Here is a 24,686-nt window from a genome sequence, read left to right on the forward strand (position 1 = left end):
TTCGTATAAAATTACTCTTGAAGATTTTGTTATAGGAACCTGACAACAGGAACAGCTATGTCCTTTGAGAAAATGTGAGGTATGGCTTAGCTTTTGAACACTTAAATAACACTTTAAAAGGCTGCAGTAAATAAATATTTGTAGTCAGATCGAGCTATTGAGATCAATGGCCGTGTTCCCCCTTGGGTCGGGTTGTGGCGGCGGGGCGCGGGAACCCCTCCGAGCGGCCCCGCTCTCCCCGCCCGCCCCGCTGCGCCGCGGCCCCGCCCCGCATAACGAGGGCTTCCCGGCTGCTCCCCGTGCTGGGGCTGCGAACGATGCCTCTGCCAGGGGCCGCGGCGGCTGCGGAGCTCATTTTCTATGTGAATGGGAGGAAGGTAAGTATAGCCCGGAGAAAGAGGGGCTGCTGTGCCAGAAGGAACCGTGAAGGGCACAGATTTGGCTTCCTCAGACTTATTCATGGGAGTGAAACTGAATCCTCACACAAACCTCCAGAAGAACAGGCCTGGTTGCATCCCATTTTGGCTAGTTCTGCTGTGTTTGGAAGAAAAAACGAGTCAAAGTGAAACACACTTACTTTCAGCTGGGTATCAAACTTGGCTGGTAAGCAAACCACTTTTTTCATTTGGATGTGTCTGGCTTCTCGTCTTTGATGGTGTCAGGTTTTCAGAGGCACAACTGAAAGCAGGACTCCGGTGCCCAAATTTGTACTATTGACCATAAAGATAATATTGCAAGGCCTGGTTGTTGATCCAAAGCAACTGTACAGAACTAGCTGATTCTAAGGGATGGAATAAGAAATACAGTACTCGATCAAGAATGTGTGTATTTCTGTTGCTCTCTGTTGTCATTTTTTTACAGCTCATGAAAGTTACTATAAGTAAAACTAGAAAATAAATTGCTACTGCTGATAGCCTTACAGGTTCCTCCCGTGTTTATTCCAGTATGTCAGAGTGCCAGGGAGACTTTAAAATCTGCAAATCATTACTTAGTTCATTATGCTGTCTCTAAAGTTCTGCTGCATTTTTCTTTCTAATGTGGCTGAAGGTCAGTTCCCTCAGTATAACATTTCACTGAGCAGCAGTTATTTTTAGTACTTGCAAGGTACTTTTAGTACTAACACTTCTTTTCTGGAAACGTATCTGTCTGAAAAGGGGTTTCCAGAAGGAGCCCAAACTCTCCTGCAGTGTTTGGCAATTAGTGTAGTTCTATGAGAGGGAACCAGAGAAGGATTCTCCTCTGGCTTTTGTGGGAGTGTAGCCTGTGCCCTGAATTTTGAAAGGCCTTGGTTTCTTACTTAAAGCTTGTTTTTACTTTCTTACTGTAGGTAATAGAGAAAAATGCTGATCCTGAACAAATGCTCTTATCTTATCTGCGAAAGAGGCGTATCCTTTTCTTGTCTATTCCCTAAAGTCACTCGTGAAAGCCTTATTCAAGCAAAATTTCCATAAGTTTTAATTCAAGGTTTAATTACGAGATTAAGGAAGTTGTGATTCCTTTAAGATAAATCAACCATACTAAATGATGTCTCTTTCTTAATCCAAATATTCTTCAACTGAGCTGCTGTACTTTTAGCCTAGTTTCTTAACACACAAAGTTATGCCATCAGGCACAATGAATATGTGTCCGTGTTCCTCCCCTTCTACCTCATGGTCAGTATACAAAAAGCTTGACAGAATAGAAGTCTCCAAGTTCTGTAATAGTCTCTCTCCTGGTAAAGGGGAGATCGTGTGATGAGAACCTGAGGCTGATGGAATTTTGAGGAGCACAAAGGCATCTTCCTTTTGGTGGCTTTGGAACATTAAATTAGCTGGTTGTTGATTCACAGCTTCAGGTTGAACACTGTTCCAGATTCACAGAAATGAGCACTTCTCTCAGAAGTGTGATCTTTCAGATGAGATGCAAGGCAAATATCCTGACTATAAATGGGCCTTCTGGGAGAAACTGGGATATTGATTTTAGTGTTCCCCTGGAATTTCAGATATACAGCTGGTTTGCCAATTACACATTTCTTCTTTTCATATTTTTGCTTGGAAAACTATTTTTCACTTCCCTTTTCTGTCTCAACTTATTCCTCTTCCAAAATAAGCCATAATCAAGTTTTCTGTTGAGAAGATGATTTTCGTCATGTCATTCCTGAGCTTCAATCTTGCTTTCACTGAAAATTTTGTTCCAATAAAAAATTCCAATAAAATATAGAAAGGAGTCTGATACATATGCTATGATACAAAACTGATTCTATGTTCCTTAGAGGTTTAGGAAAAAAGGTGGTCTCAAGCCTTTGAGCAGAATAAAGACTAGAATGGAATTGCATAATTATTTTCCCTAATGACAGGATTTTCAGTCCATCTTACAGGAACTAAGTATGGCTGTGGAGGAGGTGGCTGTGGTGCCTGCACAGTGATGATATCAACTTATGAGCCAGCTTCCAAGAAGATACGGTATCCTTAACTGAGTATTTTGAAAACCACAGAGAATTTTATGATTGTAGATACCATTTCCAGATATGAAACTTTAAAAACAGAGTTGTAGAACTTGTACTTAATAGTAAAAGAATCTAGAGGAAGGGTCACTGTAATCCAAGAAGAGAATGCTATTAAAATTACTTTGGTTCAGCTATATTGTAAATTTGCTGAACTATCATACTCAAATGCTTGGTTTACTTATAAATACTGACAGCCCCTGCAAGGAGGTTTTAGGAGGCATTAATATAAGACCCTTTGGCATGACCACTGGAATGTGGCTCCTCCCTGCAGCTCTGTATGGTAGTTTAACTCCAGCTGGTAACTGAGGACCAGGTAGCTGCTTGCTCACTCCCCCCAGTTGGATGGGGAGAGAAACAGAAGAGCAAAAGAGAAAACTCATGGTTTGAGAAAAGACGTTTTAATAGATAAAGCAAAAGCTGGTTGTAGAAACAAAGCAAAGTAGGTAATTTACTCACTACTTCCCATCGTCAGGCAGGTGACCAGCCATCACCAGGACACCATCATCTGTAATGGTTATTTGGGAAGGCAAACACAATCACTCCAAACCTTTCACGCTTTCTTCTTCTTCCCTTGGCTCTATATGCTGTACATGATTCCATATGGTATGGAATATGACTTTGGTCATTTTGGGTCAGCTGTCCCAGCTGTGTCCCCTCCCAGTTTCTTGTGTCACTCAGCCTCCTCCTTGGTAAGCTGTGTAAGCCCTTCTCTGCAGTAACTAAACATCCCTGTGTTATCAGCAGTTTCCAGCACAAATCCAAAACACAGCCTTCCACTGGCTACTGTGAAGAAAATGAGCTCTATCCCAGCCAAAACCAGCATACTGTCATATCATTGGTGGGAAGGTAGGGTAGGCAGAAGTTTGAGACTTACCAGCCCTTTAATACTGAACTCCATCCCTTTCACCCCACCCACAAAAAGAAATATTTTGAAACTCAAAATCCAAGTTTCATTAAGCTAAAAATTGGAATAAATTGCTTTTAAGTTGAGAAAACTCCAATCAAATTGTTAAGTGGTTACATGCCATTGTGCACTGAAGCGTTTATTAGGTGGGGGGAAAAAGCGTTCCAGTTGTCCTTTTGTACAGTTGCATTACACTGGAATGCAACACAAATGAAAATGTTTAAAGGTAATGAAAGAGCTGAAATTAAAGCAGATGGCCTCTTGAAAAGAAACATTTCAACTCTATTAAAAAAACCAAATAATTTTATAAAAATTATTAAATGCTTTGAAGAATTTTCGTTTTGGGGTGTTGTTCCTATATAGTATGATATTTATTTTACATCAGAATTTGGATCAGAAGTTTGATTGTAAACTTGAAGCAATAATTCTTTACTTCCTTCCTACACCAATCTTCCCTTCCCTATCTTCCTCCTCCAAAATACAGTTGACAGATTGCTTGTGGGCAAGAGAGACAAGAGGGCAATTAGAAAAGATTGAACTATTAAGGAAGATGTAAATTCTGTGGAAATGTCCTCATAGATATGTTTTTATACTGGGGACAAGAGACATAGCTAGAAAGTGATCCCTTCTCATTCCAAATGTTGATAGTGGCTGCTTTGTAAGTATGAGCTATGTCTTGGTTGACTGAAAAATAATATTCACACTTGTTTATTAAAATAATATTAATGTTCTTTTTTCTCCTTTGTGTTCCAAAGACACTATTCAGCCAATGCATGTTTGCTTCCCATTTGCTCCTTGTATGGTGCAGCAGTGACTACAGTGGAAGGTGTTGGAAGTACAAAAACAAGGATTCATCCAGTTCAGGTGAGAGTACAGTATCACCATATAAAAGGATTTCTGATTTCTTTTTTGTATGGGATGGCTTTAGTGACAGTGCTTTTAGGGCATGGGAATTCCTTAAGATGGTTGCTTTCCCTGCTAAATGACAACAGAGGACAACATTGGTTTCTGGTGGTTGATTAATCAAGGCTGATGACATATGGCTCATAATGGATCTTACTTTAATATTGACAGTCTGATCAAGTAGTTGGTATGTAAGGATTGTTGGAGTGAGTCAGGGTTTGCTCTGTTTGGGTTAATGGCACATCTTGAACAATGTCTCTGGCTCATGTTTTAGTATAAATGCAAAAAGACAGAAGTCCACTGAAGGTTAATTAGCTTCTTTAGTAAGATGTGCCTGAACATCACACCCAAAATAATTATTCTCATTTGATATTGCTTGAAGTGTTTTATTCAAAATTCTGATTTACTATGAAGGCAACATTTTGTATGGCATCTCCCATTTAAGAGAGCATTTATTAGAATGGAGGTGAGTGCTGGAAGGAGTGCTGTTTGTGGTATTTCATTTCAGGAAAGACTTGCCAAGTGCCATGGCTCCCAGTGCGGTTTCTGCACGCCTGGAATGGTGATGTCCATATACACTTTGCTAAGAAACCACCCAGAACCAACTTCGGAGCAGATGATTGCAGCTCTGGCTGGTAAATATTGCCCCTTGTTAGTTTGCAGGTGTGAAGCATTTCTTCAGGTGCTTTGTGTATGTGAGTGCCTGTCTGTGTGAGTACACGTGCCTGCATGCATGGATGATGTACTCTTACAAATTGTGCTTCTCAGCTTCTGCTGCTGGATGCAGACTTTGTATTCTCTGTCATTCTTTTCTCCTGGAAAATGAAACATGGAGCTGTGGATTTTTTCAGGTGTTCAAAACACCCCCATATATGTCTTTTGAAGTGCTTTAAATCAGATGAGCAAAAATGATGTCCTCTTGGAGAAGGACCTGCATCTGAGCATCTCCAAGGTCCCTTTATATCTGGAGCTGGGAATGTCATAAGCCTCACAGGGCAGCCCCTTTGCAGTAGGATTAAAACAGACAAGGCAGAGAGATGCAGACTATCTTCAGTAAGGGAAAGTGTGAGCATTTATTGTAGGTAAAATAGCCTTCTGTCATCTGTTGTGCTCTAGAGTCACAGTGGAGCCAAAGACATTTCCTGTTGCTGTGTGGTGAACTTAGAGGTGTAATGTTAACTTCTTTCACCTCTAGAAAAAAGTCAGGGGGAAAGAGAACAACATCTTGAGTGGGTGAAGAATATTGTACAATCTCTTATTGTCCTGCATACTGAGCTGTAGCCAGCATTCACTCTCGTGCAGATCTAAAGTATTTCATACTCCCCTTGAAACAAGCATGTTTTTTGTCAGGAGCTGCGGGGTTGTAAGTCTTGTGACACTGTTCTTTTTTTGTGTTTCTGAGAGCTAACAGTTCTCCTTGAGCTTCAAAAACACAAGACTCACATAAAGACATGACATTCTAAAGCCACGTGCTTTAGAGCAAAGTCTTTTCTGACTGATTTCCTTTCTTCAGGGAACTTGTGCCGCTGTACTGGATATAGGCCAATCCTGGATGCCTGTAAAACCTTCTGTAAGGTAAGAAGTAGTGGCGATAGGATTACTAGATTGGGCCTATCAATGTATGTGCATGTACAAGCCATCAAGATTTTCATTAAGATCATCACTTCCCTCTGTTAAGAGATGTAGTTCTGAGTAAATGGCCTAACCCATTACAAAAATTGATTAACACAAATGAACATGATGTCTAGCCTGGATTATGAAGGCTAATCTGAAGTAACTCCGTGTGGTTTACTATGGGTTAGTACTGGCATGAATAAAAGCAGAATTTCAGTCCAGGTTCTTAGTAATTTATCATGCAATGCAATGTGTCAGAAACCTACAGAGAAGAAACGGGAGTGAACAGTTGGTAGAGGAAGCAATACAGACCATCTACATCTGCTCTCACAATGTCAACTGAATTCCACATAGTAAGAATTATTTTGTATTAAGGACTTCAACATCTGATTTTTTTTTTTTTTTTAATATCACTTCTTTAACACTTAATCCTTCTAATTCAGCTTGTTCTTAAGCTTCATCTAGAACTTTATTGAAATACAGAGTCACTCTTATCAGCTTTAACTCACTGCCATTCTGGGCAGTATTTCACTAATGGGATATTCCTATTTTAGGAATCCATTTGTTGTCAAAGGAAAGCGAATGGAAAGTGTTGCTTGGATCAGGAAGATGATTTGTTTGACAACAAAGAAGAGAAGGTAAAGTTTTAAGTATATTACCTACCCTGCTTCAATATAAAACTTAGAGAATGAATATTGCATATATTATTTGAAGAATAAGACATTTTATTATTCCTACAAGAAATTTGGAAATATTTTGAAAACTGGAGGATTCTATATGTATATTTTTATGAGAAGGCAGTGCCTATCAGATAGTTGGTATAAGGCAGTTTGGATCTCCAGAGCTGAGATTTGAACAGCTCTTCAGGTTCAGTAATATTAATAGTCTCAGATCTACCCATACAGTGAGAATTACAACATTCAGGCATATGTGAAATTTGCTTAAATCAATGATCAGTGTCTAAGTACTGATCTCTTAGGAAAATTGCTGACTTGAGTCTGAAGAATTGATATGCCCTTAAAAATTAGAGCCATGATTGTGATTTTATGTGAAACATCTTGTCCATACAAATATTTCACTTTGTTCTCAATTTTCTTTCAATAGTATCTGATCTGCTTCTTTGGGTTTTGAGTACTCTAGGTTGGCATGAAACTGCTTTGTTATAGTAGAACTACAGGAAGCCTGTACTTAGTCCTTCAGTTGCTTGCTTCTCAACTGTCATTTGTGTTAGCAGTAAAATTCAAGAAAATGTTATTGAACATTTCTTTCACCTCAGCACCTCCAAATGATGCATGGTGATTTAATAACAAATCCGAAGGATAATGAAATGGCTAATTTTTTACTGACTTCACTGGGAGTCTCCTGGTTTGCTTTTGCTTTTGTTGTTGTTTTATGAAATTAATGATGAGAGAAAATTCTTGCTCTTTGCATGTCTTCTTTTTAAGGTCTCCACTAGCCTGTTTTCAACAGATGAATTCCAGCCCTTAGATCCCACCCAGGAGCTTATATTCCCTCCAGAACTAATGGTAATTAATGGTAACTTTTGCTACTTTATAGACTATTCTTAAAATCTGCTCAGAATTAATTCTTAAGTCCAGCTTAGCAGTAATTCATCAGAAAAAATGTCAAAATATTTTAATGTCCAACCATTATTATACTTTTTTTTGGTTTTTTGTCCAGTAAGCTTTTTGAATATTCACATACAAAAAAAAAATCATATTGGGAAAATGAAGGTGCAGATCTTGGTGTTAGAGAAGATGAAGAAGCAACCTAAACTGGGTTTTCAGTCCAGGAGCTGAAGATACATATACTTTACAGTAAACTGAATGGCAAACACTATTTAACATTGGAAAACAATTTTGTGGCTTAACAGTTTTGTTAGTCTTTTCTGAGATAGCCACCCAGATCAGGGAGTGTTTAGCCCCAGTGATTAAGGAATGTCAAAGATATAAATAGCTGGAATGGAAAGTGTTAGGCATCCCTAATTATTGGCAGTAGTATTTGCCCTAGAAAAACTGAAAGCTGGTTTTTTTACTTTATTGTCAGTGTAGAGATTCAAAGCCAAATTCTCTGTAGTTAGCTGACTGCTTCTGGAGAAATGTTGATAACTGTAGGATGGGAGTTCTTGACTGTGTGTTTGTACCAGCACTGGTTCACAAGCTGTCTCCAAGAGATCAGTGAACAGTGCTATAACAGCCAGAGACACTTCAGTGCATGCATAATCTAGAAAGGGATGCTGCTGTCAGTGTCATTGGTGACCTCCAAGCAAGCTAAGTGGGCAACACCTCCCTAAGTATTTTTATCACTTTTCTAACAGTTTTAGCAATTGCTATTCCTACATCTTTTGCTTGGGGACTATTTCTTATCAATCTTGTTTTTTACCCCATTGGAATTACTTGAAGACATTTCACCCACACAGTCTAGAATTTCACCACTGTGCAAAGATCCAGCGTAGTATTTCTGCCCCATTTTTGTCCAGTTTTGAAGGATTATGTAGAACTGCTGTTAAGAACATTTTTGACTTTCAGTCTAGTGTCTATTAGACCTCACACCTGTCTATATGTCTAAATATTTAAATCTGCCATGTTTCTCCATCAGAGAATGGCAGAAAATCAACCAAAAAGAACTCTGCTTTTTCGTGGGAAGCGAGTGACATGGATTTCTCCTGTAAGCTTGGATGAGCTACTGGATCTGAAAGCTGCCCATCCTGAAGCACCTCTTGTGGTTGGGAACACCAGTGTGGGTGTGTATGTGATCAGAATGGCTCCTGTTGCTGTATTTCCAGTGTGCATGAGAGGAGTGGGGCTACATTTGTTGTTCTTTTTGCATCGTCATCCTTAAGCTTACATTCCACTATGTGGGAGTCATCATTATGGAAAAGCCTTTTGTCTAAGTCTATTCTTATGTTGTAGGACCTGAGATGAAATTTAGAGGTGTGTTCCATCCAGTTCTTATTGCTCCTGCAAGGATCCCAGATCTGAATGTGCTGAAATACACAGATGATGGTTAGTAGACTTTACTTTATTCAGAAATAGGAGATTTCTTTGCAGTAAGGAATGCTGCACCATTCCATAGCACTGAAGGTGTGAAATGCTGTGCAACTCATTCCTAAGCATGCTTGGTTCTTTCCCAGGTCAAGGGGGCTGTTGCCAGCATTCCAGTGCAGGATGGTTTTGTCTTCGCAATGCAGTGCAGAGCTGACCAGCAATATTAACTTGGGCCTTAGTGCAAGGGTGATTACTCTGGTAATACTGGTTTTGGTGCCAAGTCATGCAGTATGTGCTTTCTGATTGCTGTGCTGGTCTCTGCAGGTTAGCCGAGAGAGACCCATACAGAACCACAGTGAGAGTTAGCATGTGGCATGCTTGTTTACATTAGAAAAAAGGCTGTGATTAAACTGGCATTGCTAATATGCATTGACTAATCTTGTTCTCAATCATAACAGCAATAATTATAATAGGTTAAAATTTTGTACCTCGACTTACTTGTTTATAAGCATGGAGGTTTTTTAGTTAAAATTAGACCCAGGCTTTGGGTTTTAAATAAATTCTGGTGGATTAGAAATACAACTAGAAATAGGTTTCAACTTACTATAATAGTCTAAATTAATTGAATAAAAATTACCTTGTACAAGTTTACAGCCAAAGTTTTAAGGAAAGTCATATCTGATGAAATTACTTCCTATATGCCTGAAGCCACTTTTTTAAAGTGGTGAGCTGTGTTTGATAGTTCTGTCATTGCATTTAGAATACGTATTTTATTTCAGATCGGTCATCCAGTTCTACTCAAAAACTAGTTTTTCCTTAGCTGAAAAGTAGCTAGAAATTGAAAAGAAGCTGGGAGAATGGTTACTGCTTTATTAAAGTGTGTAAATAAAACCTACATATGCAAAGGTGAGACTTACTAGTTCAAAAACAAGAGATATGCAGTTCAGTTTGCTAGCCAGAAATAACATTTCCTCTCCTTAATCAGATTTAAATGCAAAACATGTTTTGATTAAATTTTGCTTTTAAATACAAAAAATTTAACATTGCTTTGCTTGATTAAAATTAATTAAATTTATATATATTTTCATTTATATTTTTTATTGAATCCCAGTATTCATTGAAAACATACATCTATTATGCAAATAATTATTTTGAATAGAAAGGAACTGTGTACCATTTAAAAGAAAATTAGAAGTATAATCTTACCAAAAAAAATCTTTAATAAATGCATATAAGTTGTCTTTCTAGTGGAAAAAAGAATACTATCTTCATTGTTAGGACCGTTAGGGGTTTTGTTGCCAATGCTACCTACCCACACCTTAGAAGAATACCTAAAAGGTACATATGCAAAGCTAGATCAAATTACAATGAAAATCGTGCTTAAAAATAGGAAGAGTCTGTTGAAAGCATTTTGAAGCTGACTCACCTTTGTGTGAAACGTCTCCTAAACGTTTACTCAGTCAAAGCAAGATGCAAGGGAAAGAGTTGGGATTGCAAGGTGCAGCTGGAAGCAGAGAAAGAATTTCCCTTTATGCAGAAGAGTGAGATATTAGTTCATTCTCATCATTTCTAGAGATTTCACCCTCAGTCTCCTGAAATGAAAGGTTCCAGTTCCTTTAAAATGCAAAGGCCCCTTTCCTTTTATCTGCCTGTAGCCCACATGAGCTGTCCTAGTCTACAGTCTGAACACACTTTAAAACCCAGGCAGTGAAGCAATGCACACATTACACTTTCATCATCTTTTGGTTACAGGATTAACTCTGGGAGCTGCCTGCAGCCTCTCTCTAGTGAAAGACACCTTGACAAATGCAATTGTGGAGTTCCCTGAAGAGAAGACAAGGGTTTTCCATGCTGTCTTGCAGCAATTAAGAACTCTGGGAGGAGAACAGATAAGAAATGTTGCTGTATGTTGTGAATAACTTGCAATTAAAATTTGAAAAAATTGTAATAAATGTGAAATTGATCCTGACTACATGTAAAACTTGCATTTTAAGTTTTGATTTTGCCATGAATTTTCTATCAATACCTCTTTTTTGAGCTTTCAATATGTATAAATGTATATATATTCTGCATGTCTTATTGTCACTTAACATAAAAATATGAAGGTTATAGAGAAAGGTAACATAAATTACTTTCTTTTTTTCCAAGTCATTTGGCGGAAACATCATAAGTAGAAAATCAACCTCAGACTTGAATCCTGTTCTGGCAGCCAGCAACTGCATGCTCAATCTGGCTTCAAGAGGTAGGACCAAATAGCCTGTCTCTGTAGCATAAATGAAGTTTTAAGTGTTTAAAGGACTCATGGAGGTTTAGGTTCCTTGCAGAATTTTGTCATCTTCTCTTCTGAAAAATTTAACTTCCATAACATATATAGTAGAACAACAAGTATGGTCACTTTTAGTGTAAAATATCAGAAGGAAAAAGCAATAGCATTTATTTCTTTCTGGACACCTGGAAATGTTCAGAATCTCAGGGGAAAAGCAAACAAAAGAAAAGAAGAAATAAACCCAAAACCTAAACAACAAAAACCCCACCCCCTAATAATTTTTTACTTTTCCAGCATTTCTTTGCCACTCTGTTTGCTTCCTCATTTTTTATGTTTTAGAATGAAAGGTAGTAAAGACAGCAGCTGCAGAGATTTGGAACAGATTGACAGGAGTGAGGGTGGAAAATCATGGCAGTATCGAAAGGGAGGATTACAGAATGGGGATTGACCTCTGGGTACTTTTTTAGGAAACTGGTATTGTGATGTTATGGAAGATGGAGCAACTATTTGAATTTATAGAACATATCACTGATAACTTTTTATGGACACTGTAGTGGTTATTTACTCAGGAAGGCAGCAGGTATTTCTTGCCAACTAAAATACTATTGATATGTGTTAATTGCACAATTGCATGGAATTTTCTGGATTTGGGATTTTTTTTTTTAGGACAAAAGCGACAGATTCCTGTGAGTGATATTTTTGCAGATGGAGTTGGTAACAATACCATTACACCAGAAGAGATCTTAGTCTCTATCCATATTCCCCATTCTAGGAAGGTAAGTTGTTAGTTTGTTTAGATTTGCTTTAAGCAGAGTTAAAGACTATGAAATAAAGAGCAGAAGGGGGCATAATCCATCTGTTTAAACTAGCAGTGTTACTGCTAGCTTTCTGAATTCCTTATGTTTATTCATTTCAGTGCCATACTGTCTCTCAGTTTCAGCCAAAAAACACAACTCAGCAGGTAGCTGGCGATGCTATATGAAGAGTAAAATTTAGAGAACAGTTTGTCCTAAAATGGTGAGGGCAATAGCAATTGTCTAGATCCCCTACAGAAAGGGGTCTTGGACAAGCTGCCATTGTGCTTACCAAAGCAGGCTGTTCACCTGGATATGGCTGGCATCAAGTAGGTAAAGCACTGTTGTCTCTTGAGGATTTTTCTTTAAAATGGGATAAGATTGGATGTGTGTGTGGCAGTTCCATAAATGTTGTTGAACTGAATGATAGTCTTTAACTGATACTGGGTTTGCAAGAGTGGATAGGGGATCTTCTAAGAGAATTATGGGTCCTGTTATCTGAATACTGAAGTTTGGCAATACTTTGAAGCCTCTAAACTTACGGCCTTGTTATAAATACAACTCCACTCCACAAGATCCCTGTCTTCCAGCTATTTACCATGAAAAATCTAGGTCATCTGAACTGCATAGGTGATGGAGGATTGGGTATGAGTTGCTAGAAAATCAAAGATGGTAAAGCTACTGAAAGGTCAAGAGAAGAATGTGCATGGTCTTGAATGCTCAGGAAATTGAATTTGTGCTTTTCATTTTTTGTTCTCTTGCTTCACATAGTGCAATAACAAGTTCTGCTTTCAGATACTTACATGTCTGCACTTCATCTTGCTCAGGGGGAGTATGTCTCTGCATTTCGACAAGCACCAAGACGGGAAAATGCTCTTCCAATAACCAATGCTGGGATGAGAGTCCTTTTTGAAGAAGGTACAGACATTATAAAGGATCTAAGCATTTTCTATGGAGGTGCTGTCTTGACAACAGTCTGCGCAAAACAAACCTGTTGGACACTTATTGGAAGGTAAAATTTCTCTGTCTTGTCTGTGTCTCTGAGTAAATGGACTTTGAAAGCTTTGGTTCATGTTCCTTGGGACATGAAAATGCAGAAGGATTTCATTTGCCTGACTGATGCCTTGTATGTTCAAGTGAATGATCAAGCCTTAATGATGACTTTTCAGGATTGTTACGTTTTGGAGTTTGCACACGAACTCCAGTGTGAATTATGCAGAGAGATAAGACAGATGAGCTGTGAGATAGGTGGATGAGGTACACATCAGTCAGTTGTGCACCTAAACCCAAATATTGGTAAATTACGCTGTATCTTGTACATGTGATAATCCCCTCATATCAGTGTTCGTGAGTCCTTCAGCTTGTGTCTAAAAGCTACACAGTTTGAGAAGTTCAGATGTGCCCGATAAAGTTAGAAGCACAAAGTCAAGTCTTCACTTTTTCAATACCTCTTCATCTGCAAGGTCCCAGTAATCTCAAGAATTAGTCCCCGATTTTCCCTCCCAGTTTGCAGCACCTTTCCAAGCTTTGGAGGAAAAAAATTGCAAATAATTCAAGCAGCATAAAAACAGCACTAAACAAAGCCTCACTGGCCTGTTTTGCCATTTAATATGCAACTGTTTCATTAGTTGAAGTGCTCATTATTTTTTGATCCCTTATATGATTAAATTTAGTCTAACAGACTAATGTTTTGATATCTAGGGCTGTGTAACTACAGAGAATTAACAGTGTTGAGATACTTGAAGAAGACAGCCCTTTCAGGAAATGTAACAACTAATTAGATCCCTTGAAAGTATCTACATTTTTCATCTATATCTTTATCTTCTTTTCTTCAAATGTAGGATACTTTCTGTAATATGGTGAGAATCTGTAAGACAGCTAAAGCAGCTTTAAAGCTGTAATAGGGTTTGTTTAATTATTTATTTGTTTATTTTAAATATTCCATTTACTTACAGGAGCTCAGTTCTGTGAGCAGCATTGATCCACACCATTTTAAAAATTGTAGACATTATTAGAATCAATATTTTGGCTTCACTGTGAGCAGGATTATGCCTGTGGTCCATGGTACACATATATTACTGCAATTTGTATTTACTTTTTTATTAGTCCTGGTCTGATTGTATCTATTATTCTTCCTAACAGACACTGGAATGAAAAAATGTTGGATGAAGCATGCAGACTAGTTCTTAAAGAAATTGCTCTTCCAGGTTCAGCTGGAGGTGAAAATATAGACTATAAGAAAACTTTGATGGTCAGTTTCTTCTACAGATTTTTCCTGGAAGTATCGCAGTCATTGAAGACAATGGTAAATTAGTTCATAGAATCATAAAATCACAGAATATACTGAGTTAGAAGAGACCCATCAGGATCATTGAGTCCCTGCACAGAACACTGCAGGAGTCCCACCATGTGCCTGATAACATTTTCCAAAGCTTTTTGAACTCAGGCTAGGGGCTGTGACCACTGTCTGAGGAGCCTGTTCCAGTGCTCAAACACTTTCTTGGCAAAAAATCTCATCCTGATATACAATCTAAAGCTCTCCCCACTTGGCTTCGTGCAATTTTCTCGAGTCCTGTCACTGGTCAGCAGAGTGAAGAGCTTGGTACCTGCCCCTCCACTTTCTCTGGTGAGGATCTTGAAGACCTCAGTGAGGTCTCTCTTGAGTCTCCTCCGCGCTGAGCAAACCAAGCATTCCCCGTGTGTGCTCTTGTGCAAACAAATAAAAGGGATGTTCTTGCTTTCTGTTAGTGCTTGCAATTTGTACAGTGTGCTAAATCGTTGTCTTTGATGCTCAGAGCTATACAATAACTTAAGTGTTTAACTCCTGAAGAGATTGATAGAGAGATGCCCATTTAAATTTTAGATGTTCAGATATCTTTACCTTGGACATTAGGCTTTAAAAGACATTTGAGAAATACTAATACAACAACATATCAGTACTGAGCTCTCAGGCCCAAAGAAAATATACAAGAGATCTTTATCTGTCTGTAGTTCAAAACAGAAATAGATTAAATAGAAATAAAGGCTTTGGAAAGCAACTGTAGATGTTAAACCAACACTCCTTGTATGAGCTGTTGACTGGGAGATGAGGACACTAAAATTTCACTTGCCAAGACATTCTAGGTGTAATTTACTTTTCTTTTTGTCTTAACTATATTCTTACAGAGAAAAATATCCCTTATATGTTTTTCTTCTGTGTTACCTTGAGCTCTTTCCTCTAAATTGCCATTACTAGGCAATTGACTATTACCAGGAGTGATTCTGGGCCCGTTTTGATCTGACCTCAAAACAAAGCTCCTCTGCCTATCCCTACTTTACATTGCTTACTTTAAAAAGCATATTTGTTGAATCCAATATATTTTAAAATATTATTTAATGAAATCTAAAACCTCTATATTGTTTTCAAATTGTTATTTTAGAGCCTTTCCAGTTTGAGTCTGGAAAGACTTCCCTGTATAAAGACTTTGTATTTGATTTTGGTTGTTGGCTTTTTTAATTGGAACGTTCAAAATGTGAGTTTTAGTAGTAATTTGCTTCCTTTTCAGGATCCTTGCCACTATCCTGGCATACCTATGGAATACAGAAGTGTCCTACAAGATTTCAAAACCAGAATGCCCCAGAGTATCCAAATGTACCAGGCAAGTGATTTCATTCTGACATTGTTTTGTGCTTCATAAGAATTGGTAAAAAGTCATGGTTCAAGCATGAGCCTTGGTGTGAAGGTCAGGTACAGATTTTCCTAAAGGACTGGAAGCAAGAGGCTTTTAGTGGTTGTTTTTAATTGTATCTCAGTTGGAGAATTCTTGTTTGTAAAATAAGATTCTTGGGATACTCACTTTTTCTAGACAGTTCTTTAAAGATAAATATGCTAAGCAAACTCCATTGTCAGACTGCTTAAAATTGGTATATTTCAGTGTGCAACCCAATTAGAAAGAAATTAGATGAAAACAAAAAACACTGAAAATCCCAGATATATATATATACTATAGTATAGCTACAATATTCTTGTCTCAAGATCTCAGAGGGCTCTTAGGTCTTACTGTAGATTTAGGAATTAAGATGGAGTGTGATGGCTGTCTGCTCAAGTTAACACGAGCAGGTTGTCCTAAATCAACAGTAGAGAGCAGCAAAGGACACATTTGGTATTTTCTGAGCTCACCGTATAAATAGATTATGGTGGAAACACCCACAAGGATTTTTGATATTTTGATACCCTCAATACACAAGTCAAAATATCCAGCTTTTGAAAACCTAAAGAAAAATTCAAATGAAATATAGGTAATTTTTTTTTTTAATTTTTGGATATTCCCTAGAATAACACTTTACCTTTAAGTACTTTAAATTTGTTCAGGTTGTTATCTTCAGTTTCCTTCAGAGTTATTATTATTCTTATTTAAAAAAAAAAAAAAAAAAGACTGCAGGCAATAAGAGGGGCCAGGATCAAGGAGACTATTTCTTTGTGACTTTTCCCCAATTTATTCCCCATCTGTAATAAAGTGACTGAACAACAGGTATTGAAACAATTTGTTACTCAGATCAATTGGCGCTGAGCAATAGAAATTTAGAAACCCAGAAAATCTGAGTTTTTCTGCTTTAAATTTCTATCTAGATTTTGTAAGACTGTGTTTTTTTGTCTGCACTCCTTCATTTGGACATTATTAAGCTTTTAAAATTAAGAGGAAAAAGTGAATGTGTATCCTGAAATCCAAACACCTTGTCATTCTGCTGTGGAAAAGTTGAAGTGGTTTGGCTGAGACATCCATTTGAGGAACTTTAGGCAGTCAAGTGAAGAGTGTTTGTTCTTGACTTTGTGCCAATAGCAGACGGTGTACCAGAAAGTGCAGGAGGTAGGAGTGTGTAGCCAGAACACCTGTGTGCTGGAAGCTTTAGGAGTAAAAACATTTTAAGTTGTAAGCTATTAACTAATTCTAAATGTAGAAAAGGGAAAAGTTAGCATGAATACTGACCCAAAAATTGGAAAGGTGTTCTGGAAGTTGGTAACATTAGTTGATATGGCAGATTTAACTGGAAACACTGAATTAATTTTCAAAAAACATAGCAAAGTAAGATTAATAAGACACTAAATTCATACATGGGTGCAAGGAAATAATTGGGCAGAAAATATTTAGGCAACATTTTCTCACTGATTTACATTGATCAGTTGCAATCTTTCAGTGAGGAAGACAAATCCTAGAAAGGATTGCAAATAGCTCACAATACACTACCAGACGCTGATAACATTCAGAGCAGAATCTTGTGAGAATAATTCGGAAAATTATCAAAGCTTCATGACACCATTCAGTAAGGGAGGAAACTGTCCTGAAAAAGTGCTGGGTTTGTCACTTTGATATAAACAGTTAAGAAAAAAAATCCAAGTAAACAAACCCGTGCGCTGCTCTCAGAAGGGTACATAAGAGAAGAAAAGCGGAGAAAGAAATCCCCAGGAGCAGCAGTCACATCCTGCAGCCACATCTCTTTCAATGTTGAACCACAAGATGATAGTATGAGCAGCTGTTTGGTCATCAGATTTTCTGATTGCTGTAAGAATAACAGGACTGTTCTTTTTTTAACTGTTTGGGGGTGCTGGGTGTGTGGTTTTGCCTGTACAGGACATAGAGCCGAGTCAGTCTCCCCAGGACCCTGTCGGACGGCCCATTATGCACCAGTCTGGGCTAAAGCACGCCACTGGTGAAGCAGTCTACATTGATGACCTTCCTTCTGTGGATGGGGAGCTTTTCCTGGCTGCCGTCACTAGCTCCAGAGCTCATGCTAAGATTGTGTAAGTGTTCAAAGTGGACCTGAAGAAAGTGTTATCATGAATTGCTGCCTCAGAATTTTAGAGAGACTAATGAGTCAAGTGTACAGAACAGCATGCCTGCAGGCAAATCCATGCTGGAAGCAGTATTGGTGCACTAGTAGAAGGGTTTGTTAGGATTTAAGTGTCTCACCCCATTTTACTGTACTAGTAAGAGTGAACTGTTTCTGGTCCATAAGCCAGCCCAGAGCTAGCCTAGCTACCTCTACAAAGCGCTTAGCTGTGCAGTGCAAGCAAACTTTGAAATTCAGTGTTACCAACACTGCTTTGAAGCCTCACCTCTATGATGAAAGAAGAAAATTGTTCAAAATGTAGGAAATAGTGTTGCAACATTGCAGCAACAAGGTGGCAAAGCTCATACGAGGCTTACAGGAGAGAAGGGGGAAGAAGAGGATTTTATTTTGCAAGAAAACTGTTTTCACATATGCTTTTATGCTGCCAAGATACACCTATTCTAGCAGTTTGTTCAACATTTAGGCACCAAGACATATTCAAATGATCTAGTTGTGATTAATTGTCATGACAGACAGGACTGGGGCTTCAGAGTCCTTGTCATATTCTGGCTTACTCTTAGGTCAGTGCTGGGTTTGGCAGCCCTCTTTTTGGTACCACCACAGAACTGGCATCACCCCCATCTCTGTGAGTTAGTAGGATCTATTCAGTCTCATTTGTCTTCTGATCTCGGTGTCCAGAGAAGATGCCTGTACGTGTGCTGGGATCTGATGACCTGCTGAACTAGATGCTATCAAAATATGCCGTTCCTATAGACCTTCTGCTGTTCCTTCTGATCCTTCTACACCTAGGCATTTCCATTCCTTCTCCATTTATACTGATCTTGTCATTTCTGTTATATCTCTCTACATGAATCCTCCACCTGAAGGTGTGTATTTGCATCTTTAGGTGTATGTGTAGGATGTGAGGTCTCAGAAAGTTGCAGTTGTAGTATCATGATAGTGCACTGATCTTTATTAAACCAGTGCAGTTCAGGCAATCTAATGAGCCAATGATTGTTGTATCTAAAGTATCTCCTAGAAATGAAGCAGATTAGTAGAATCTTAATTTGTCTTTTACCTGCACTTCTTCACATGCCAGAGACAGAAAGAACAGGTGTGTAAGCCTATGAGCAGATCTCAGTAGTACAAGAAATATACTTCTGTGTTGAAACCCCTTCCTCTGTGAAAACTTTGTAAAACTAATGAATTACACTTCTCTCTTCCCATATCCCAATCAGATCTGTAGATACCTCAGAGGCTCTAAAAGCAGCAGGTGTGTTCGATGTCATAACAGCTCATGATGTGCCAGCTGCAAATGAGTTTTATTTTTCTGATGATCCAGAGATTATATTTGCGAGAAACAAGGTATAACTACAATCTTTTTACAACTGATTTTCTTAATTTTAACTGTTTTTTACTCCAGCCTTCCGTTCTCCCACTATCCATTTCTGAATACAATATTTTCCTTGATTCTTTAGTTACAGTGGTATTTTTGTAATTTGTTAGCTTCATGGATGATCTAAAAATACAAAAATCCTAAGTCAAAGAAGACTTTTGAACAGGAAACATAAGTAGTGGTTATGTAAAAAGAAGAATACCAACAGCCCATACGGGAATTGTTTGAATCCACCATACCATTATGTGGTGTGTATTTTACAGGTGATTTGTGTGGGTCAGATCATCTGTGCTGTGGTCGCAGATTCAGATGTTCATGCCAAACAAGCAGCTGCAAAAGTGAAGATAGAGTATGAAATGCTGGAACCAGTAATTTTAACAATTGAGGTACTAATAATTTCTTCTGCCTTTTTGTTTTTTTACTGATTTAATTAATGGAAGCAGCAGTTCACACTCTTTAGTTGCTTTTTAAATAGGATTTTTAAAGAAAACAATATGAATATGAATATGAGCATCCAATTAACCAGTCTGAGTATCTCCCTGTAAATAAATTTTTAACCTTTTCTCTAATTTTGACCACTTTTGATAGACAGGCAACAGTTTCAAAAGTATGCAGGTGTCACAAGTTTTACAATAATAAACATTAGAATGCAAAAAAAAAAAGAACTCTCCTAATGTTCCCAGTGAGGAAAAGGCAATGAGCATGCTAATTTCTAATTTTTTGGTAGCTACCAGCTGGTCAGTCAGCATGTGTATACTGGCTAACAGTCAGCTCCTGATTATCTCTAGCATTTTTATCTGTTGTCTAGCTTGAAAGCTAGGCTGGAGACATAGAAATTGTTGAGGGAATATGAAGGAAAGGTGTTAGGATGTACAACATTTTAGAAACGTAATGTGGGAGTCCCAGGGAGTATGGATTTATCCTGGATTAAAGAGAGTAGAAGTAAGGAAAAAAGGACACACTTGGCAGGGAGCCAACATTAGTTCTGGCAGTCAACTCACAACTTGTTTTAATAATGTGTGTGTGGTCTAATGGAACAATCTTTCTGATAGAAAAATAGAAGTAGTCTCTTCTTAAAGACTGGCAAATTTTGTTAACATTTCATTAGAACTGAAATTTATTTCTTACTAGAAATAAAGCAAATGCTACTTTATTAATTAGATTCCACCTTTACTTAGTCCTTGTCATTTCTTCCCCTCTTAATGGCAGCACTCTTTGGATGATGTGGTTGCATTCTTACTCTGTGGTGTCTTGGTCAGTTCCTGGATGTATGACAGGGAAGAGCAGGTTGAATAAACTGCATGCATTTCCTTCAGAAACTGCAATCATCAGTTACACAAGATACATCAGGAAAGAATTGCTGGAATTAAATAAACAAACTCAACAGTGACAATAAAGTGATGAAGTACAGTTGTTCATTGACTTTGGTAGCTGGTGATTCCAATCTCTGAAGACAATGGTGTTGGTCCTGAGACTAAAATGCTGCAACAAGCTGGGAATCTTAAAAATACTTTAAAACTCCTATTTCTCTTTTTCTCCATTGCAGGAAGCTATAAAGCACAACTCGTTCTTTGAGCCAAAAAGAAAATTAGAACAAGGAAATGTTGATGAGGCATTTGAAACTGTTGATAATATAATTGAAGGTAAACTGCAGAATACATTTGATGAAAAATTTTTGGTTGTTAGTATTTGGCTTTGGCTGTCTGCTCTTCCAGTCCCAGTTCCACCTTTTTTCCATATAGTCATTAGGCGTGAGAAAACTCTTGGGCACTTGGAAGACAACATGACTAAATCTAGTGTATTGTTGTTCTGCTACTACATTCAAGCTTTTTGCATCATCTGTTCTTGAAAAAAGTTACAGAATAATTAGGTTGGAAGGGTGTCTTCTAGTCCAACCTCCTGCTTAAAGCAGGTCTGGTTAGAGCAGGTTATTAAGGGCCATGTCCCGTCATGGTTTTAGTATCTCCAGATATGGAGATTATGCAACATCTATAGGCACCTGTTCCAGTGTTTCACAGCTTTCATGCTGATTTTGATTTTTCTTCTATCTAGCTGGAATTTCTTGTGTTCATTGCCGCCTCTTATCCTTCCACTGTACACCTCTGAGAACAGTCTGGCTTGCTCTTGTCTACACCCTTCCATTAGGTAGTTGTAGACAGCAATAAGATCTCTTCTTAAACCTTTTCTTCTTTTGGGTGAATAAATGTAGTTCTCTCAACCTCTTGTCATGCATCCTGTGGTTCAGCTCCCTGATGATCTTGGTGGCCCTCTTCTTCACCTGGTCCAGTATGTGCATGCTTTGTTTAACTTATGTATGTTTTACTTATTGTTGTCACCACTTGTGGGCAATATTGTTCTACTCTTAATCCAGTTCTGGTGATGCAACTGGAATAAGACCGATTTAATATTACAAGGATTTTAATTTGTATTTTTATTTTAGGTGTTGCTCTTTCACACAAGGAGTATAGAGGATTTGATACTGATTGCCATAATTTAAATTATGATGGGTTGTTAGTTCTTCTCTGGTTTGTTTCTTCTGTCCTTTCCCTCAGTAACACTTGTGTCTTTCTCTTTGGGTCAGGGGAGATTTGCATTGGGGGACAGAAACACTTTTACATGGAGACTCAGAGTATGCTTGCTGTTCCAAAAGGAGAGGATAAAGAAATGGATATGTATGTGTCAACACAGCATCCAGCAATTATTCAGGTAATGCAGAGCATTCTCGGAGAAGGTGTTTGGACTTGTGACAATAGAGCTTTTAAAATTTGGTTTACAAATCTGTATGAACAGAAGCCATAGAAAGATGAAATTGCCCATCTGGATTGTCCAGTAACAGCTACTTTGTAGTACTGCTGTATTCTGATAAACACTGAGCACTACACTGTCAAGATAAAGCTCTTCTTTCCCTTTGAACAAAGTACTTCATACTCCACTACTGTAGGCATGAAAAACTCCCTGTGGAGTGCTGAAGTTCCTCCATCTCTGTTAGCTTTCCATTGGACTGAGAATCAATCTGTTCCCTACAGAATCAGAACCCACTGAGGATCTGACCAAGTCTTAACTAGCTGTAGGTGAGAGTGCTACTCCATGCAGCAGTCTCATAATCATAATCCTAGACTGGTTTGGGTTTCAAGGGACCTTTAAAGACTTTTTAATTTAACACCCTTGCTATGGACAGGGTTATCTTTCCCTGGACCAAATTTCTCAAAGTCCCATCCAATGTGCCCATGAACATTCTCAGTGGTGGGGTGTCCACAGCTTGTCTGGGCAATCTGTTCCCTTGGCTCACCACTCTTACTGTAAAAAAAATGCTTTCTGATGTCCATTCTAAACCTGCCCTGTTTTACTTTAAAACCGTGGCCCCTTGTCCTGTCAATACAAACTTTGCTAAAAGTCTTGCTCTGTTTCTTGTAAACCCCCTTTATATTTTGAAAGGCCACAGTAAACTCTCTCTGGAGCTGTCTTCTGGCTGAACAACTCCAAGTTTCTCAGTCTTTCTTCAGAGTAGAGGTGTTCTAGCCTTCTGATCATTTTCATGATGGTAAATGACAAAGCAAAGCTGCCATAGCTTGTGGCCTACATAGCAATAGCTCTAATGCATGAAACTGATCGTATTTCAGACTCAACATTGGCATTTTCAATGTTCATTGAGTATTCAAAGCCCAGTTCAGCTCCCTTTATCATTTCCATTATTATTATATTGCCAATAGCCAAGTAGCACGAAGAACTTTGTGTTTGAGAATATGATTTGAAGCAAAAACATTCCTGACACTAGCAAGACCTTAGATTATTAAAAAAGTTTCATTTTAAATAAAAATAAAATTTATTATCTTAGTAATAAAAATAGTGGAAATTGTATACTAATCCATTTTTATTATACCTGAAGCTTCTTACTGTTTAGTTAATATAATCCAAAGGTATTATTTTTCACATTGGCCAATGGCCCTTTCACGGTCTGCATGGTAAAGATTTTAAATGTGAGTGCTGCTGAGAGTTTGTTGTTATTCTTTCTTTGCTTTTTAACCTAGGGTAAAGGAAAAACTATATTAATCTGATAGAAGAATAGAAACATCTATGGAACCCTTTTCTAGAAAAGTTTTCTATTTCAGAACCTAACTTTTAGGCTTAGTTTGAGTTGGCATAACATACTGAAACTTGTTTTACAGGAGATAGTAGCTGCGAGTTTAGGTGTTCCAGCCAACAGGATCATGTGCCATGTTAAACGAGTTGGTGGAGCTTTTGGTGGGAAAATCCTGAAAACTGGCTTACTGGCATCAGTTGCTGCAGTGGCAGCACACAAGTAAGTGCAGTATGTGTGTGTTGGGATAGGAGAAGAGAATGAGGCAAACAAGTTTTCCATTTTGTCTAAAATGCTTTCTCCTTTCCCAAAGCTGCTAGTCAAAAAGTCATACAATCCTGACTTCACGTTTTGTGAGACTGTTTGCTGCATTTCTTTGCTTTGTTGAACTACTTATATTAAGCAGCTCTAGCCTCAACTAAATTCATGGACTGCAAGAAGTTGGTATTAGTATAAGCCAGAAACACTCAACAGCACCAGTCCCTAACTACTAAGACTTTGTATTGTACATACATTAAAACACAGCATTAACCATCCAGATGTGAATTTCACTGACACAGCAGGATGCAGAAGGAAGGGTTCATGAGTGGAACTGCTTTTAAGAGCAAGTAGTTCTAGTTCAGTCCTCAACATCTTTCAGTCAAAATTAGCTTAAATCTGTGAGGTATTATGCTTTTTCTAATACTGCTTGAATTAGTCTAAGAACATTAATACGTAAAGCTCCATCCCCATATTCCAGATTTGGCAGGGCAATATTGGCAATTAGCTGTCAGGGCATACTAAAGTCCTTTAAAAGCATAACTGATTTGCTACAGAACTCACATCAGGCTACATCCTGTCAGCCAAAATGGTCTTGTCATCTGAGGAGTTAGCTCAATATGTTTATATTGCTTCTACTGTCACTGTTATAAAAATGGTTCTTGATTATTTTTGGCCACATTATCTGTGTTTTTTATTAACCAGTAATGCTAAAAATAATATTTCTTTTATGGTTTAAACTATCTTTTTTTATTCATAGGACCTTATTTTACACCTTATGCCCATTTTTCTAAAGTAGTTATTTTAAATTGTATATGCATCTCTAGACTAATTTTCATATTTTATTGTTATTTGTATTTTGGTTTTATTCCAAGGTTCTCTATTTCAGTATGATTCTGAACAGCTAAGAGGTAATGAACACTTAACACTGAAATAGTTTCTTCAGGAGTAGTTTGCACTGAGTTATCTTGTTGGCTTTCACAAGACGAAATGAAAATTCTTACATGATTGTAAATGTGAGAAATATGAACTCTGGTTATAGGTTTAAGCATATATTCAAGCTTATTAAAGTTAAGTTTAATCTAAATGCATGTTTGTATGCATGGCTGTATCTGGTTACATGATGAATAACCATAGCCATCTTATTCATAACATTCCTTATTTTAATTGCAATTTGACTTTTCTTTTTTGGA

General features: G+C 37.9%; 1 protein-coding gene across 4 annotated transcripts in view; it reads left to right on the top strand.

Annotated features, from left to right (window-relative positions):
* Window positions 1-291: 291 nt before the first annotated feature.
* AOX1 (aldehyde oxidase 1) overlaps window positions 292-24,686 on the top strand; it is a 39,741-nt gene continuing 15,346 nt past the window's right edge. Inside the window, exons 1-22 of one of the 4 annotated variants that reach the window (XM_082285179.1) lie at window positions 292-377; window positions 1,328-1,385; window positions 2,345-2,441; window positions 4,145-4,253; window positions 4,801-4,927; window positions 5,806-5,867; window positions 6,461-6,544; window positions 7,352-7,432; window positions 8,505-8,649; window positions 8,819-8,911; window positions 10,646-10,797; window positions 11,042-11,135; window positions 11,826-11,935; window positions 12,781-12,965; window positions 14,096-14,258; window positions 15,499-15,591; window positions 17,563-17,732; window positions 19,000-19,126; window positions 19,421-19,543; window positions 20,704-20,800; window positions 21,739-21,863; window positions 23,324-23,457. In XM_082285179.1, the coding sequence (XP_082141305.1) occupies window positions 318-377; window positions 1,328-1,385; window positions 2,345-2,441; window positions 4,145-4,253; window positions 4,801-4,927; window positions 5,806-5,867; window positions 6,461-6,544; window positions 7,352-7,432; window positions 8,505-8,649; window positions 8,819-8,911; window positions 10,646-10,797; window positions 11,042-11,135; window positions 11,826-11,935; window positions 12,781-12,965; window positions 14,096-14,258; window positions 15,499-15,591; window positions 17,563-17,732; window positions 19,000-19,126; window positions 19,421-19,543; window positions 20,704-20,800; window positions 21,739-21,863; window positions 23,324-23,457 (2,489 nt within the window). In that variant the 5' untranslated portion in view covers window positions 292-317. The other 3 variants (XR_014226576.1, XM_082285180.1, XM_082285178.1) reach the window with 3 other exon arrangements.

Source organism: Coloeus monedula (assembly GCF_965178545.1).
Source record: "Coloeus monedula genome assembly, chromosome: 7".
NCBI lineage: Eukaryota > Metazoa > Chordata > Aves > Passeriformes > Corvidae > Coloeus > Coloeus monedula.